The 20,000-nt window shown below is 34.2% G+C and overlaps 1 protein-coding gene across 1 annotated transcript in view; it reads right to left on the reverse strand.

Annotated features, from left to right (window-relative positions):
• EBF3 (EBF transcription factor 3) overlaps positions 1-20,000 on the reverse strand; it is a 193,383-nt gene that overhangs the window by 57,816 nt on the left and 115,567 nt on the right. Inside the window, 2 exon segments of the mRNA XM_081954292.1 lie at positions 3,519-3,636; positions 9,463-9,544. Coding sequence (XP_081810418.1) covers positions 3,519-3,636; positions 9,463-9,544 — 200 coding nt within the window.

The following is a 20,000-nucleotide window of genomic DNA, read 5'->3' on the forward strand; positions in this document are numbered from 1 at the left end:
TACTCAGTATTTTCTTTTTCATTCAAGAACATGGGTGCTAATTCAGTGAAATATGCTGCAGGAAAAAGAGTAGATAAGGAACATAAAATAATTCGTGATATATTGTTGCATTTCAAATTGATTAGTGATTTTTCTGCACCCGCTCAGGCTCTAGCAGAATTGTGAAAAACATTTTGATTAAAGTATGTTATTGGGTTTTCTATTTAGAGGTTAGGAAAATATTATAACTTGATTCCTTGCAACTTTATTCCAAAGATATTCTTCTTTGGATGGATTCAGATTTAATCAGAATATATTCTTAAGAATTCATTATTAATTCTGAATGAAGCCAGTAGGTCTCCAGTAATGACAAGTTTCAGAAATGTAAAAAATCTGATGGCATATTGTAGTTCTTTGATGGCAGTTTTAAAGTTATTTTTTCCCAGTTTTACCACAATAGTGATAATTAATTTTAAAAATGTCTTGGATGTGAGAACAACCTGGGTGGTTTCCTATGCTTTATTGTTTAAAATAAATGGAGAGGGTTCCCCTCCCCCATTACACATAGTTTTTCCAATACAGAGTTTTCTTCAATACGAAGATTGTGCTTATTATGCTTGATGAATTTTGTACTAATATGTAAAAAACTTGTTTTTATAGTACATACAAAAGGAAACTACCATGTTTTGCTTAAGATCATACTAGTACTTTAGCAGAGATTGATTTGGATCAAAATGATAATCTATTACTCTACAGAACTAAGCTCATAATGATGGTAGTTTTTGTCTTTCCATCACCTCCAATTTCCCTGTCTCTCTCTCTCTCTGTCTCTCTCTCTCTCTGTCTCTCTCTCTCTCTCTCTCTCTCTCCCTCTCTTTCTCTCTCGGGAAGAAAAGTAATAAGACAGAGAATTCAGCCTTCTTAATTGTAAGCCTCATTAGTGATGGTTGCCAGGCAAATACACACCTATGAAAGAGGTAAACAATACGTCATAGATCATAATGACTCTTGTGCTTGGGGCAACCTTTAATTATTATATTTTTTTGTTCTCTTTTACCTTAGCTATTAGAGAAGAAAAACATTTTTCTTCTGCAAAGAACATTAATATTCGATGCCTAAATTATATTTTAATTAGTTCACCATTGCATGTAATCACCATTCCTTTATGTTTTCAGTAAATCTGATTCACTATTTGTAGATTGTTGAGTTTTATGTCATTACTAGAATTAATGGAAAGGCTGGTGAACTGTACAGTAGAGTCTACTTGTCTAACTTCAGTAGCGGCACGACAATGTATATGAAGCGAAGCATTGATTCTTGGTGCAAGAAGTTCAACAACCCACAAACAGATTGTCTGTCAGATCCATGTAATCCAGTATCATATTTATGATCATGGCTAGCTACATTCCTAAAGGCATAAAATGGGCATAAGATGGGCATGAGGACACAAGTCCTATCTGCTTTTGTTCACATTGTTCAGAATCAGAAAAAAGTCTCTCCCTCCCTCCCTGTGTATGTGTGTGTGTATATGTGTGTAATGTATCTTGGAGGTCATATATATTAGAGATCATATGACAATAAGCTCCTATTGATAGTTTTATTTTTTGTCAATTTATTGAGTACCTTTTGAAAGTCAGAGGTTAATGTGCATCACTACATCTCCTAAAATCAAAATCCATAATTTAATTATAAACAGTGTCAAGAGGCAACATGTGAAGAAATATTTTTTATTTATTTATAAGCATGGCTTCTGAATTACTGAAAGAATTAAACTTTGAGTTTATCCTGATTTAGGAGAATCCAAGCAGCCATTCTTCAACGTTGGTGAATGTAGTGTAAGTACAAGGCAGCTCATAGAATACAGTATCATTACACCCACATCATAACCTTTGCAATTCACAGATTCTCTGTATTAATTTTTCTTTTAAGATGCAGAGAGCAGGGAAGAGTGAACTCTTGTTCTGTCCCCAATGGCAAGGACATATAGCTGAATTCAACCTACTGATGTCTATGGAGATTCTTAGTCACCCAGGTCATGGTTGTCCCAAAAGTCCTTTTTTCAAGAAGCAACTTGACTTTCTGGTTTTGCTTTGAAGACATTTCACTTTTCATCCATTTCCCACCATCCAGTCAGAGCTGAAGAAGCTTCTTGGATGAGAAGCAAAACGTCTTTAAAGAAAAAACAGAAAGTCCAGTTGCCTCTTGAAAAAAGCACCTTTGGGTCAACCTGCTGATGTATAAGTCTTAAGGTAGATAAAATAATAATTATTTGCAGGAGATCTTAATTTCTTGCCCAAGTAGCTTATAACTCAACATTAGATCAACTAATTAGACATCATGTTCCCATTAATGGTATTTTTTGAATTTCTATTTCAATGTTAACAAAATATTGGTTGTGATTACTGTACCCTGAAATTGTTCTTTTTTTAGAAGATTCACATGCCCCACCTTTCTTATTGTTCTGAAAAGCTATAAATGTAACTTTTATTTTTCAAGAAGTTATCTCCATGTTTGTTATTTTGGTAGTTTAAGGATTAGCATTGTGTCTTCTAACTTTTATTATATTATTTGTTCTGCTGTGGAAGATCATATACGTGGCAAAAAGTGCCACATTTATTATGTGTTTATTTATACCGTTTATTAATGGTATAAATAAACACTTTTTACCTGAAAAGAAAGCAGAATTTAATATAATGTTTTCAACTCCCAAAGGAAGATTAGGCAGGAAAAAACCCTCTGATCTGTATTATCTGAAAACCATTACTACATTGTCAGTGACAACTTTTCTGTTTTAAATATAAATTATTTGGGGAAAATGTTATCTCTTTTTCAGTAAAATGTAACATGTATTACTTTATACTATTAGAAATATATCCATTATTATTCTACAGATTTGTTAGGTATCAGTGGCTCTTTCAATAAAAGTAACTGGGATTGGATTTGGCCTTAAATAAATCCTAGATAAATATCAGATGTTAGATGCTTGAATATGCAACCTGCAGTGGTTGACAATGTTTCATTTTAGAGAATTGAGATTACTTTTCTCTAACATTTTTAGGGGGGAAAAAAGAGTGAGGAGGCATAGTGCCTTAATATGCTGCATTAAGTCAGTGAGTTGAGCAAACTCATAGTAAATTCTTTACAAAAACTACCATTGATCATGTTTTTATGCAAACTTACATGCATAATGTATATTTTTCCTGATGATTTCAAAAAAGCCAAAGTAAAAGAAAATCGAAGTGAAACAGAAAAAGCTGTTAGCAAATAAATAGAAAAGAATAGAAAAGGGCTGAACATTGCAGATGTTATATGTTATAAGAAATTTAAGTCAAAAGCAAATAAGGAAGGAACAACCTTCTTTTTAAAGTGGAATCGGAAAAGCTAATGCATTTTAATGGGATGAATCCGGAGGACAAAGAAACCATGAAAAATAAATAAATATGGTTGTGTGCGGAAAAAAATGGTGCAAAGAAAACATTGCAAATTAAAAAGCCATGTAAATGTGTGCCTACCATTTTCCAGATAAGAAGGGGCCGTACCTTCTGAGGGGTCAAGGCGGCGAGCCCGCCTTCCATGTTTGGAGTTGTTGTGTACAAACATGTTGTCTGAGACAGCCAGAACATGGCCATCCACATTGACTGTTGTTGATACAACAACCTAGGAGGGAAAGAAAGAAAAGAAAGACATTTCTTTTTTTTTTAGCATACAGACTGAAAATGGGGTGCACCTATTGCAATAAACATCATGCTGAAAAAATGTATAATGTAGTATGCTATTTTTATGAACACAGTGTTATTCGTAGATGCAATTCACTCTCTTGTTTTTTGGCTATTGCTGGAGATTTTCCTACACACAATTTCCCTCCCTTCTTCAACACCCTCCGCACTAATTAGAGTTTAATCTCCTATTATGCTAACAAATGAATTCAATTCTAGGAAAATATTCTTCTAGTCATTTATTTCAGAAACACCCCTCTAACCACTCATTTTAAAAGCTACTGTTTTGATTGATCTGTTGATATATTGATTAGATAGTTTATCTAATTAAAATTTGTACACTTGAGACTGTCTTCAAATGAAGAATTGTGAGCACTCCAAGTCAAAGGGGAAAATACTTCATAAATCAGTAGCTATGTGTAACTTTCTGCTGTTCTCTTCAGAAATGATCTTTAGGTCATTTTTGCTATCGTATTTACAAAGCAATCTTAAAAAAAGGTGTTATGGGATAAGGAATTTCCAAAAATAGAAAAAAATGCCTCATTTAAAGATTGAAAAGGAAAAAAGCAAATCTCTCTCCCTCCCACTGTAATAAACATTACTATTACTGGGCCTGGTATAATTTGTCACATAATACAGAAATATTTTGGGATACACGATGCCTTTGTTTTTATAGATCAGGCCTTTTAGCTTCTTCATGCAACTCACACAAAACAATTGTTTTTTGTGCTTTCTAGAATTTGAAAAAAAAGAAATCCAGAACAGATATTAACACCTTCCTTGAGATGATACGCTTGTAGCTATTCTAGTGCACCATCAAAACAGACATAAGGAGATGTTTATATTCCTTCATCTTCTTTTTTTTCAAGAATATGTTTCCTTTCTGCATGCAGTCGAGAAATATTCTTTCTAGCTATATACAATTAATTCACATCAGGTGAGGTCTAGGAAACCATTGGATCTTTCAAATCCAAATATTCTCTCACTTCTTCCCCCATTCGATTGTCAGAATCAGATTTCACGCAGATTCTAAATTTCTGTTTTTTGTCCTGAGGGAAAAAAACAAAGATTCACAATATGCTATGAAAAGAACCAGGAGGAGATTAAGCTATGTTGGATTTGCACATCTTGACAGAACAATTCACAATTCACCTAGCAGAATAGATTACCAAAGGGAGAAGTGATCAATCGCTCTCCAAAGAACTTTCAGAGGTTCTTTGCAGATGACAGTAAAGTGGCGGGAATAGTCAACACCCCAGAAAACAAGCTCAGGATCCAAAAAGATCATGACAGACTTGAACAATGGGTCCTATCCAACAAAATCAAATTTAATGTGAAGAAAAGCCAAAGGTACAAGTAGAGATTAGGCGAAATCTGGCTCAAAAACACTAATTGTGAAAGGAACCTTGGAATCCTAGTGGATGTTCACTTAACATGAGTCAGCAGTGTGTGGCAGCAGTTAAAAAAGATAACACAATCCTTGGTTGTATAAACAGAAGCATAGAATCAAAATCATGTGGAGTATTAGTACCACTTAGTAAGGCCATGCCTGGAGTATTGCAACCAGTTTTGGTCACCACATTACAAAAAAGATATTGAGTGCAGACAAGACCAACTAAGATGATCAAGGGAATAACAGTTGCAGGTATTGAGTATGGCCAGGATTAAAGAAGGTTTAGGAGTGACATGATAGCAGTACTCCAATATTTGAGGGAATGCCACAAAGCGCCAGAAGGCAAGACAAGAAACAATGATTGGAAACTAGTCAAGGAGAGAAATAACCTGGAATTAAGGAGAAACTTCCTAACAGTGAGGAGAATTAACCAGTGGAACCAATTGCCTTCTGAAGTTGTAGGTGCTTCATCACTGGAGATTTTAAAGAAAAGACTGGACAGCCACCTGTCTGAAATGGTGTAGGGTCTCCTGCTTCATCAGGGGATTGAACTAGAAGACCTCCAATGTCCCTTCTAGCTTTATTCTGATTGATTGAATGCATTCTTAATGTCTGATAACTAACGTTTTCTGCAACTGAAAACAGCATATGAATATGAATATCAGAAATATCTTCAGTCACTTCTAATTCAGAATCAAGTTAATTCATATGTTGATTTATTCTACCATGACAATGACTTTTCCTTTTTTATCTTTAATTGGAACTCTTCTATTTCCAGGTTCAGAAGCACATTGACCAATCAAAAACTAAATAGATCCAACCCTGCCTATTACTATTGCTGTGTCCAACACAGGAAAATGGTGAATAAGGCTTTCTGACTGTTTCTTAGCACAAATTTTAAAATGAATACTTACAAAAATGAAAATTATTGCATTAACATCTATCCATTAGATGTTAGGTACCATTGTACTGTAATTATCAATTAAATATCATTATAATGAAAAGCCTTTCCTATTGCATCCACATGTATACCTATAAGATACTTTCATATGTTGTATTTGTTGTAAGTATCCTATATGTGCTTATAAGTCTACAAATTAAACTTAGAGAATTATATCAAAAACTGAGACAGAAACGCCAGTGACAACAAAGTGTATAGTAGTTAAGGTATTGTTCTAGGAGCAAAAAACCCCAGATGCACCTTCAACCATGGATACTCATAAAGAGGTGAAATGAATGGAACCACAGCCTTATTCTCCATCCAAATACCTTACAGCAGGGGTCCCCAACCCCAGTCTGCAGCCGGTACTGGTCCATGGCCAGTAGGGAACTGGCCCACACAAGCAGCAGGAGTGCGCACGAAACTTCACTTGCACATGCACAGGATCTAGGGTGCATGCGGAAAGTATCCCTCCCCTACCGCCACTGCCTGTACCAGTCCATGGAGCCAGAAAAGTTGGGGACTGCTACCTTACAGGATTGTTGTGAGTCTGTTTTGCCTTGAAATCCTAGAGATAAGGTAGGATATTAATCTAACATATAGATAAATAAAAACTGTTTCCCCAGTCTTGTACTTTCATTTCCCTAAATGGGTTTTTCTCCCCCTAATGGACCACTTCTTCTTTTTCTAGTGGAAGATTGGGGGAGGCTCTATGCATATTGACAAAATCACATGTTTCTTGAAAAAAAGAAAGGAAGAAAGGAACAACTTACAATGGTATCACAGATAAATTAATGCAATATATACTCTGCCTTTGGAAACCAGTGAGTACAAGGCATCAGATGTAAATTCTTTTGTATTTTCAATGTTTTAGATCACCTTTGATCCTGTTTTTTTCCACATGCTCTAATTAGCTATCAGCTATTATAGCACCTTCTCCTGTATATTCGGCCTCCTCTGAGGCAGCCATCTGTGTTCCCCCAGAGAAAAGCCTGAGGGTGTTTCTCTAGAAGTCTGTGATTCTGCAGCCTGCACTGTTTTCTCAGAGAAAAAAAAAGCAAAACAACTCCCCACCCCAAAAACACCACACATGCACAGACTGTATTGTTTCTCTAGGTTATCCATTTTAAAGGACTCCCACTGTTAACTATTTACAACATTTTACATTTCATCCCTACTTAGTAGGCTAGTGGTTTTTAGCTTCTGTTGAGTTATAAGGTGATTGATACACCCATTCCACATAAAGTGTTTTTAGGACTGAACTTTCAGAACAATTGTCCACAGAATAAAACATATTAATGTAAAAGTAAAGGTTCCCCTCGTACATATGTGCTGGTCATTCCCAACTCTAGGGGGCAGTGCTCATCTCCGTTTCAATGCCAAAGGTGCACGGAACGCTGTTACCTTCCCACCAAAGGTGGTTCCTATTTTTCTACTTGCATTTTTACGTGCTTTCGAACTGCTAGGTTGGCAGAAGCTGGGACAAGTAACAGGAGTTCACTCAGTTATGTGGCACCAAGGATTCGAACCGCTGAACTGCCAACCTTTCTGCGTCGTTTGTTTTGTTTGTTTTGTTTGTTTTGTTTTGTTTTTATTGGATTTATATGCAATAAGGACTCAGGGCGGCGTACAACATTAAAAAACACACATTCAAAACATTAAACAACATTAAAAAACACACATTCCAAAAGTATTAGCCACTGAGCCCTTTAAACATATTACATACAGTTCAAAGTCAAGTTTTTGCCTCATTTTTTCCCCCCAATTGATAGACCCAAAATATAATTTTTAAAGGATAAAGTCTTTAAAATAGACACTACGAATATGTCTCTGAGTAATGTTATTGGGGTGTGGAGTGGGGAATGGTGTTGTCCACAAAAGTACATTTGCATTCTCCTTAGTTTTATTTGGTTGGCTTGTTTTTGCAGCGCGTCTAATGAAAGTGCTGACACACATATTTTTAAAACAGGTTTAAAATCTTGTTTCATACCTGACATCCTGCTAAATCTACTTAAACATTGTAAGAAGCCGACTTATTATCTACGGAAAATGAAGGAAGACTTTCTAGGAGTTCTGTTGCAGCTACATGATTATTTATGACTGGTGAGACCAGTGGGTTTTTTCTATTAATTCCAGGCTTTAAATTTAGGTAATGCCAATTTCAAAGACCTTATTTGTCCTTTAAAATATATTTGGTAGGTCTACCAATTGGAAAAAAAAGGTAAAAGTACAGTTAGAACTGTACTTAAGCCAAGTAGTCTTCACTTAATGACTAGTCACTGAATGACCATCCAAAGTTATGGCAGCCTTTGAAAGGGTGCTTTACAATCTGTATTAGCATTTCCAACCATTGTAAAATTTGGCACTGTCCCTCCCTGTGGTCATATGATCACATGCCGGGTTCTAAGCAACCAGCTCAAATTTATAACCAGCTGTTGTGGTCACATGATCAATGCAATCATGATTTGCATTTTTCATCAGGAAACAGCAAAAAACGCTCACTGCGTGTGCTGTATTCACTTTATGACATGTGCTGTATTCGCTTAATCACTATGGGGTTCAATTAACTATCAGGATGACTCACTTTATGACAGTTGTAAAAATGGTCATAAAATCAAATTAGGTACTGCGGTGACACGCTTATCAACTGTCCTGAATTATAATCAAAAAGAAGTTATATTGAATTGAAACTATGCATACCTGTCCTCTGCTATAGCCTTTAATAATGCTGCTGTTCTTTTATGGTATTTTTAACATTTTTATTAATTTCTCCCATTTATTGAAATTAATTATCTGTTAAGGCATAAACTGTTCTATAGTTGTTTGGATTTACCAAGGTAGATTTGGAAAACAATTTTATTTCTCTCATATGAATATTTTAAAAAAATTACTATATAAAAATTACAGTGATGAATCCAACTTTCAAGAAATTATATTTTTTCCCCTCAGAAACTATATTTTATCACAACTTTTTGTGAAAAATACAGTAATTCAATAGCATAGAGAAAGTTCTGATGGTGAGAAAATTATTATCAGATATTTCTAAGTTGTTAGAGTTTTTTGCAAGGAATGACATTCCTGCTTAGGTCTATTATTATTATTATTATTATTATTTATTTATTAGTGCTTATAGACTGCCCCCTCTCCCAAAAGGGACTCGGTGATCTATTCAGATCACCATAAGAGAAATAACAAAAATAGGAGTTAGAAGAACAAGGTAGTTTCTGTTTCTTTCCTGAAGGAAAATTCAACATATAACTTAAAATTAAATTAGTAAATAATTATGGGGAAATGACAAACCTTGGTTAAATTTGCTGCCTTGAGTGTTCTTTCCAAAGTGAATATATTACCGAAATAAGATAATAGGCTTTCCCTCTGTAAAAAATCCTTACAAATCCTCTGTATATAATTTTATTTTTTTAAAAAAACAGTACCTGGAATCTTCGCATATCTCGTGGGTTTCCTGCATTCTTCAAACAGTTTTGATTGCACTTGAGGAAAAACTTTAGAAAAAATCTACAAAAATACAAAATTAGAATTTGTTAGAAAAATTAGGCACTAAGAATAAATGTTTAAGCATGTAACATGTTACTACAAATTGCAAGTGATGGATAGCATTTTATTACTATAAAGTAGTAATATATCAAAAATGAAGAGTTTTCTTATAACAACCATATATATGATTATTATTATTATTATTATGTATTATCCTTTATTTGAGCAAAGGATGGACTTGACCATCAAAAGGTACAATTTGGTGCAGATCTGTTTAATAATATTAATATTGCAATCCTAATAATGTTTATTCAGATGCATACATGATTCAGGTTTCAGAATATCTCCAATTTTATGCCTCTGTATTCAAGAATAAGTTCCACATAATTCAGCAAGATTAATTTTATCTGAAATATATTGTATTAGTATTGAAACAGAAACCCACATAGAATGAACGGCTGGAGTACTTTGAATTGTTAGAGTCTTACAATTTTTTACATGCTTTTGTCAAGAAGAATTATAGGAGGCCCAATATCCTGCATAGTATAAAATCTGCTTTCTGAAACATGTGGAAAAATGAATTTAATTTCTTTCATTCAGAAGGGATTTATCTCTATGAAGAAGTTTCCAAAATTTCAGCATTCAAAGTTCAAAGGTAAAACAAAGAAATGAACAAAACTTTTGATTTATAATCACTTTAGCAATTCCTGATGAAGAAGGCAAATTGAGAACTGGTGTTTTTTTTTAAATAACCCTGAATGCCAGCTAAATCCTAACAGGATAAATCTATCAGCTGAATCAACAACAACATATAAGCCAGGATCTCCTTAACTCAGAGACCTCCATTCTTGAAACCCAGTAGATATGATTTTTGAGCCATTTTACTTTCCATAAACTAGTTCCCTTTACCTCAGGAACATCATAAAGCACTGCTAATAGTGTGACCAACATATAGCTATAAGCTGACTGAGGAGTAATGAAGCATAAAGTCCAGGCTATAAACCTAAACATTTAAGGCTGTTCATATTTTTCTGGATAACATTTTTTGGCCAAAAGCTTTAGAGAAGTTCTATATTTTGCTGAAGTTAAGTCATCAGTCTGGAACTCTGCAAAGTCCTGGAACATTAGCATGATCCACCTACTCGCTAATTGAATTTTTTTAAAATTAAAAGTAGGTATGAGATGATTTCCATCCACCCATGGAAGGGCAAGTTTAGGATTTTCCTCCTTTACCACAATCTAAATAAAAACATTGTCTCTTGCTTCACTTGACCTTAAAAAAGAATCCAGTTATTTCGCCAACTTTCCTTCATTTTGTGGTTATTACAAAAATTGTTCCCTGTAATTAGTAGAATTGTTTTAATTTTTTGAAAATAGATCTGTAAATTTCACATTTTAGTGGTGTGTGTGTGTAGGAAAATTGTTTTGATACTTGTGACATTAACCACCCTTTTTTTGGAGTAGGTAGGGTATTCGGCCGATTCGCTCACACAGAGAGGGACTTCTCCGGGTGCCGTCCACTAGGCTGTGCCAGCGGGTGACACCCAGGGGAAGGGCCTTCTCTGTGATGGGCCCGACCCTCTGGAATGACCTTCCCCCTGATATTAGAACAACCACGGACTTCCGCTCCTTCCGTAAGAAGCTCAAAACCCACCTATTTAATCTAGCCGGCTTGGCCTAATTCCAGCTCTCCCACCTCAGCCTGTATTTTTAAATTTTGGTCTTAGGCTAAGTTTTTAATTTTTATAAATTTGTACAGGGGTTTAAAGTTTAATTCGATTTTAACTATATTTATGATTATTTGTAAGGTTTTTAATTTGGTACCTGTACACCGCCCCGAGTCCCTTAGGGGAGAAGGGGCGGTCTAGAAATCAAATAAATGAAATGAATGAAATGAAATTCCACCCAGAGTCACACTGCATGCATGTGTCACATAAATGCAATACATATATACATTTTCTAACATTTAGTCTTAAAATAAGCCATACTCTGTTGGCTTATTTTAAATTTAAGGTAGGACTCTTTGATCCACGCAATGAGTGGAAGTTGTTTTTTCAAAACCAATATATGTTTCAGCTTCTAAGTATTTATTGCATCAAAATGTAACAATATAACAAACAAATTGTGCTACTACAACACAACCACAGAAAATGCCCAATTCTCCATTAAGAAATGTAGACATTTTGATTTCCTGGGATTCTCAACAATATACATAGCATTTAATTGTTTATGAATTCTCCGGACTCTCCCACATTTCTCTGAATAAATCCATGAGTTGTATCACAACTGTCACATTCATAGTAGAGCTACTGAAGAAGATAAGTGGACAGCCACTGAAATCTGAGCATCAAAATTTGATGCATTTGGACAATCCCTGGGGAGAAAGTCCTAACTCTTTTAATGGCCATAAACAAATGCTTTCATCTAATCCAAACCATGGTGAGATTGACCTTGTAAGGCCCAATAGTCATTCCTAGAAAATGCTTGGGGGAAACCATAGAAACAAGAGTGGGACATTTTGAAAAGCAAGAGCCAGCAATTAAGGCATCAGGCTAGAAATGCAGAGGCTTGTGAGTTCTAGTCCCACCTTAAATGTGAAATCAGCCAGGTGACCTTGGGACAGTTATTCTTCCTCAGCCCTAGGAAGAGGCAATGGCAAACCACTTCCAAAATCTTGCCCCCAAAAATCTTGTCCAGCCAGTCACTAGGAGTCAATACAGGTTTGAAGGTATCAGAAATGAATGGATTAATAAATGGATTAATGAATGAATCAGAAAAGCAATATATTTGCAAGATTGTCAGTCTTAATCTTTAGAGTCTTAAGACATAGGTAGGGAAGGGTCCTGTACCGGGCTCAGAGGAGGAGGAGGAGGAGGAGGAGGAGGAGGAGGAGGAGGAGGAGGAGGATATAATGTTTTTCTCTGAAATTGAGTTTGTGGCCTGAAGAGTACCTGAAGGAGTTTTAAGTGGTGGGCATCAGTGAGTCCAACATCTTGCAGTAGCACAGATGGCAAGTAAGTAAAAAGATCCGTATAGTGGTACCTAGGTACTCAACTGCTTTGAAACTCATCAATTTTGTATTCGACACATTTTAATGCAACACTTAGATCATTAGTACATTTAAATATTGTGTGGTCTTAAAGCAGTTTTCTAAAACTTGGTATATTACTTTTCAATTTAAAAAGTCAAACATCTCTATGGACTATAATTGAGCATGAAGTATTCATTCCATCATTGAGTTATCACATTTTCCAAACTTTAAGAAAAAATGGGATGGGAAGAGAAGGAATCATACAAATCAACTGGGCCTTTTGTTCTTGACTTCTTATTCAGTGACCAAGAAAGCAGTTTTTTGAATACATATAGCAATCCAGGCTTGGAAGTGAATTCCTTACCTTTTGAAATCATAATCAATATGGAAATGTATATGAGAATTCATAATGATTTCTTTCACTTGATGAAAATATTCACGGGAAAAAAATAAATCTGATGAACTTTTTTGCTACCTCAGTTCTACCCATACTCTACCCTTTCTGCAAGTCTTTATTTAAAAAAAAAAGATTGAGAATATTTGGAGAGACCATTTATTGGAGAAGAATAACTTCCCTTAGAAAAATCTATCAAATTGTAGGAAGATATATATATATATATATATATATATATATATATATATATATATATATATATATATATATATATATATATATATATATATATATATATATATATATATATATATATATATATATATATATATATATATATATATATATAGTGGTTATTTCTCCCTTTGCTTGTTGTTTACTCAAAATGGGAAGGGTGAGACAATAATACTAATACTACTACTACTACTACTACTACTACTACTAATAATAATAATAATAATAATAATAATAATAATAATAATAATAACAACAACAACAATAAAAGTGGACAGTGAAAAAACTTGGTTATGGTTAACAACATTAAAGAAAGAAACAGTGTCACTAATCCTGGCTGCGCAAGAACAAGCTATCCGAAAAAATGCCATTAAGGCCAAAATCGAAAAATCCTCTGATGATGCCAAATGCAGACTCTGCAAAGAAGTTGATGAAACTGTTGACCACATACTCAGCTGCTGTAAAAAAATCACGCAGACTGATTATAAATTGTGGCACAATTCAGTAGCACAAATGATCCACTGGAATTTGTGCAAAAATTATAATATTAAAACAACAACAAACTGGTGGGAACATAAGCCTGAAAAAGTCACCGAAAATCAGATGGTCAAGATCCTATGGGATTTTCGTATACAAACGGACAAAATACTGGCGCATAACACACCAGACATCACACTGGTTGAGAAAAATAAGGTTACAATCATAGACATCGCAATACCAGGTGATAGCAGGGTCGACGAGGAGGAACATGAAAAAATCACGAAATATCAGGACCTAAAAATTGAAATTCAACAATTATGGCACAAACCAGCAGTGGTAATTCCACTCTGGGTGCTATTCCAAAAGCACTGGAATTACATTTAAAACAGTTAAAACTTGACAAAATCACCATCAGTCAAATGCAAAAAGCTGCACTGCTTGGATCTGCACGTATATTACAAAAATACATTACGACATCCTAGGCCCCTAGGTGGGGCCCGACTAGTAATCAATGCCAAATCTGGTGAAACAACTGGCCACTGTGATACAAGTGTATAATAATAATAATAATAATAATAATAATAATAATAATAATAATAATAATAATAATAATAATAATAATAATAATAATAATAATAATAATAATAATAATAATAATAATAATAATAATAATAATAATAATAACAACAACAACAACAACAACAACAACAACAAATAATAATAATAATAGTAAAAAAAATAAGTTCTTGAGAAGAACTTTAGCTAAAGAACTTGCAGCTTGCAACTGCACATTGCTATGAATAGATCATCATAATTTATTCATTAATTACAATATGTTATTATGGGCTATCAAGGGGTGTCAGTACTTAGTGATTAACTAGACAGATTTGCCATGTACCAATTTTCATAGAAATGGTAGAAATATGAAACTTATTATAGAAATTAGAAAAATATGCAGGACAGTGAATGTAATTTATGAAAGGCTGAGGTCAAAAACCTTTGGAAGAGGATTGATTATTAAGAGAAAAGGAGCTTCCTCTTATTTTAATTAATAATTTTTAAATCATTATTTTACACTTATCTTGAATAAGACCCTAAACATCTTACTGTATTCTGAAAAGGGAATTGAGAATAGAATTAGGATGTTCAAGATAAAATGCCTTTTTTTCCAACCAAACTCTCTTGTAAACTTTAGGAAAGAAAATCAATTCCCATGTTCAATATATATATTCATTTTCAAGAATAAGTAGTTGGGATTGGAACTTCAAGGACTCTGGGATCCTCATAAATGACAATCATGTAACTCTGTGATGCTGCCACCATTGTGGGTACATCTAGCTTCCAAGTGCCCAAACTTCAATCACGTGAGTGTGTGCACCCTGAAATGGTCATAAGTGTGAGGACCAGTCATGAGTCACTTTTTTTTTCAGCGCCACTTTAACTAATTAAACAAATTGGTCAAAAGTCAAAGATTACCTGAACCACATGTAAGTCTGTAGCTCCTCTGCCACTAAAGGTTCACATTTCAAGAATTGTTTTCCCTTAAGTATTTCCTTCTTAGTAGTATGTTTTATTCAATGGTACCTTCTCCATGTGAAAAATTAAACTTGTTCAACTACTATTCCTCTTGAGAAACAGCTTAGTTTAAAATAATTGTAGCTAATCACATTCTGTCTACATCTGTTGCTCTAAAGAAAAAAAAAACCATAGAAGAAAAATGACTAAATACTTTATGTAATGTGTAAAATAATCATATATTATAAATCTGAGAGCGAAAGCAAGATAAACATTCAACCTATTAATAATGACTTTGAGTTGGGAGCAGTCAAATAAATGAATTGAACTAAAGACAAAAATGACCAAAGGTATCATTTATATTGCATCTATAAAATATTCCATGTATTTTTTGTACATGATCTATATAATCCTTGCACCAGCAGAAAATGCTGCAAATAAGAACAAGGCCACTGAGTATATGATGAACAACAAAAAAAGTTAAGATGTGTAATTATAATGATTTTTAATTCTTTTCTTCTATAGCTTCCATCTCTTTCATAGTGATATAGTTAACTGATTTGTAAATGTATTTTCATAGTTCCACAAATTGTGTCTCTCTTATTTTGAATTGTAACTATACTTTTTTGTGGAAACTAGTAGATACAGATAGTTCACCTGTACTTTTGAGATGATATGATATCTTAATAAATGAGTTGTATATTTCAAAAGAAATAAAACATATATAGATCTAAAGGACAGTGGAACAGTGGGGTTTTGCTAAATGAATGTCTTAAATACATTTTTTTTCTAATTCTGAAACTCTAAATTTTTTAATTGCCTGTCTCTGAATCTTTTTAATCTTTTTGTTGGTCTGGATACTTCAATGCTGATTGTATTCATAGAAAGAAGAGTGACAACAACTAAAAGCACAATTGTAATTAACTTAAGAAGAAAAAAATGTAAGACCACACACACACAAAATCTGATGTGGGTGCTCAGAAAACAGTGAAAATATTAAAAATAAAAGACGCATAAGTGAGCAGTGTGATGTGACCCTCAAAATGGCAACTGCAATTATAGACTTTAACAAAAAAAATTGTTTTTATTTTATTCATATAGATTTGTATGGCTACCCATCTCACAAGGCGATTCTGGTGCCTAACAAAGATATTAAAAATGCAATATAAAAACAATATAAATAATAAACTTCATAGCCAACCAAAACACAAAGTGTCGGTTGAAGACACCATTCACCAACACTGAGTTACTTTTGCAACCATCTTGTTCAGAAAACATCCAAATCTTAAAAGGCTTTCTAAAAAGTGAGCAGAGATGAGGCCTAAATAATCTTGGACAGTACAGCACAACTACAGAAAAGGCACAATTCCTAGCTCCTGCCTGATTGACAGGAGTCAGGGCTTGCCCTGCTGCCCAACCTAATGGGAGAGTTAGTAACAATGGGAGTAAGTGATCCCTGAAACAAAATAAAATTCATTTATTTACATTCTCAGACAAACAAATCCAGAATTTAAAATGCAGAAGTCTCAATAAAACAGGGAAAATTTTAAAAAAACAAAAAAGTCCCAAAAGTATTAATAATGAGAAGAGGATATCACCCAGATTCTGCAATCTGTAGCAACTGCAAGAAACTTGGCAACCTTGTAAGACTGTAATTTCAGAAAGAAGACTAAAATTTCTGATAATTAGGTTTACGAGTGCCAGATGCCATGGCGACACAAGGGGCAGTGCAGCAAAGGAAGGGTTACTGACCTTACTCACTCTGTATCTGAACAGAAGCACATGTGATTGTTATGTGGAAGACTAGTATATTTACCTAGAGTCTTCAAAAGTGGTGATAATTTGAACCTAGGTAAAAAAAAATCTATGTGAGACATTCATGATGTTTTAGAAGTAGCTGTCTCATTTCCAAATTATGGTTAAAACTACTTTATGTAGGTTTGATCAGATCCCAACTCAAGTACTCTGTTTAATTTGGTTATCATACATTAAGGAGTCAGAGAAACTGAAAAAGGTGTAGGTATAATAAGGATGATTTGGCTTTGAAACTACGTTTTATGACAATTATGGAGCTGAGTAAGTTTATAAGAGAAACGATAACTGAGGAGAGATGTGATAGTACCATTAAGTCCATGAGGGGTATAATACATGAGAAACTGAGTATAAGACAAAGAATAATCTTAAATTACATCAAGACAGGTTCAAGTTGAATGTTAAGACAATTCTCTAAAAATACGAATAGTTTGCCAGAAGAACCAAGGTCAAGGGAAGTGATAGGTTTTCTATCATTAGATATATATTCAAGCAGACGCTGTACAGTGTTCATCAGAGATACATTAATTTGGATTTCTGCACTGAGCATGATAGCGAACAATGGATATTTCTAACTTATCCAGGTCACGATTAAGATCATGCAGTTTTATGGTGTCATTATGCCATCATGAATTCAAGTCTACATTTAAACATCTCTATGCCTTCATGTCCATCATAATTTTATGATTTTTTCATGCTTTCATACTTATTTCAGTAATCCATAAGATGTTGTTTGTGCTGTAAGTGGACATGAAGATACAAAGATAGAGTGTAGATTTGAATTCATGATGGGCTATTTCACCATAAAACTGTTATAATCTTAACCATGACCTGGTTGAGTTGTCAATCCAAGTCTCTCCCAGCCCAGAAGAGAAAGGTGAGGCTTTATTATATTTAATATCAAAAAATTACTTAGACTTATCTTCATTTTTATTTTGTTAGCTAATATAATGAAGAGTTTTGAAATTTGCTTACTTGGAATTACCTTCATTTTCATTTTGGGAGCCGATATAGCTAGAGTTTGGCAAGTTGGTTACAATTCAGATGTTCCCTTTTTCTATTTATCCTATACCAAAAAGTAGTTTAAGCATAATTAACTTCTATCTCATTCTAATATCCTCCAACACACAAACTGTAAAAGTCTCTTTCATGTAAAGTGGAATAATGAACGGCAGTGTGGTTGCATCAGTTTATATTTTTACTGCCACTTTACACTAGCTGAAGCTTCAATTTATCATTAAATTAAAATGCATTCTAAGAATGCCATAAAAAGGGAAGAATTTGATAAAGAATACATTTTGAACTCATTCCAAGTCACCACCAATACTGCTTCCTTGGTGCTTGAAGCAACACAATTAACAGTGCTACGCTCATTTTCTCTCACACACACCCACACACATCACCAACCTAAAAACCCAAGATTTATAAAGTTTGAATTAAATGAAATGCTGACAGTCCCACTATAAAGACATTATAAAGTCATCAGTTAGATTCTCTCTTTTTTAGAACAAAATGGACTAAGAAGTGGTTTTAAATGGCTTTAAAAGTGGCTTTAAAATCAAAATTTTGTTTTTATCTACCAATAAATTAATGAAACAAAATGAACATAGACCAGATATCCTTTAAATAAAACAATATGTAATGCTCAAAATATTGACAGAGGTTTGGAAAGCTTTTATTATTTCTACCCAAATAGATTGATGGAAAGGAATTATATAGAAGGGATAGGGACTAGTGACTATTCCTGGTTGGCTGGCAGGCTAGCTGGCTGTCCATCAGGACAAAAGATGATGTGGTGGAACTAGAGTTGATACAGAGGCAGAACCCCGTAAAATAAAAATTAGTTTGATAATTGCATAGATCAGGCCACATGCTGCAGAGGAAACCATCACCAAATGCATCAATGCTATATGAGTTATGAGAGAGGTTGCTGGGCAGAAACTGAATTGATGCTGACTTCTTCATTCTAAGCTTCCCAGACATATGGCCCAATAGAATATAGAATCTGGCCTGTGTTTTCTACTACAAAAATATACCAACATTTTATTTATTTTTCTCATTTCTGTACCACCCCTTTCTGTGAACGACAGACATACACATGTACCATATATGTAGTGTATGCACAGAATGGTATAGAAATGAGTTTGAAAGAAATCAAGACACCAAGCTTCTCGCAATATCTGTAGGCAGATTTGGGATGCTTTCATAGACATCGTTTTAGTTATACAAGAGGACTAATAGGATGGAAAAGGTCTGAAGGGTGATTAGATGAGCACAAATAAGTTTCCAAACCACAGACATGGCAGCCCTAATGGAAGAACTGTATTTAAATAGCCGATTTCTTAAATACAGAACTAAGTAAGGACAATTTTTTATATGTCCTCTAGAGGATGAGTCTTGTTCAAAAGAGGGAGGGATCAATTTTCCGCTCAGAAGGATTTTGAGAACTTCATAGGCTTTTTTTAAAAAAATCAACTATTTTGACATTAGGCTTCTTGATTTCCCTTTGAACATATTGCTAAAGAAAGGGCAGATGACCTCTTAATTAAACTGCATTATCTATGACAAGGATTCATTATTTTGAAATCAAAATTACATCTTTTATTAACTCAACTCACCTATATATTTAGCTCACAATACCTCTTAACACCCATCTGCTATCAGTGTACATGGAGTCACTTGATATTCCACCCACCAATTTTTCCTAACAACCAGTGTGCAATTAAATTCAACACGTTCTGTTGCGAGGTAAATTAGGCACACCTGCGGCCAGACTTCATTTGAACTGCATCAGAAAAGGACCTAACAAGGTGAGAGTACACCACAAAGTTATAGTCCTGTCAGGCAATTAGGTTTTCACTTCTGGGACAGCCGCACAGTGCAATTATGCTACACATTACAACCTGGCTAATCTTCTGAACAAATGTCATGTCTCAGAGAAGCTAGTAAAAGCAGTTCATCTGCAAATGTGTCTGAGCTTAAGCCTTATGCACATAGCAATCTAGAGGAGA

This window comes from Natrix helvetica, assembly GCF_964273705.1.
Source record: "Natrix helvetica genome assembly, chromosome: 5".
Taxonomy (NCBI): domain Eukaryota; kingdom Metazoa; phylum Chordata; class Lepidosauria; order Squamata; family Natricidae; genus Natrix; species Natrix helvetica.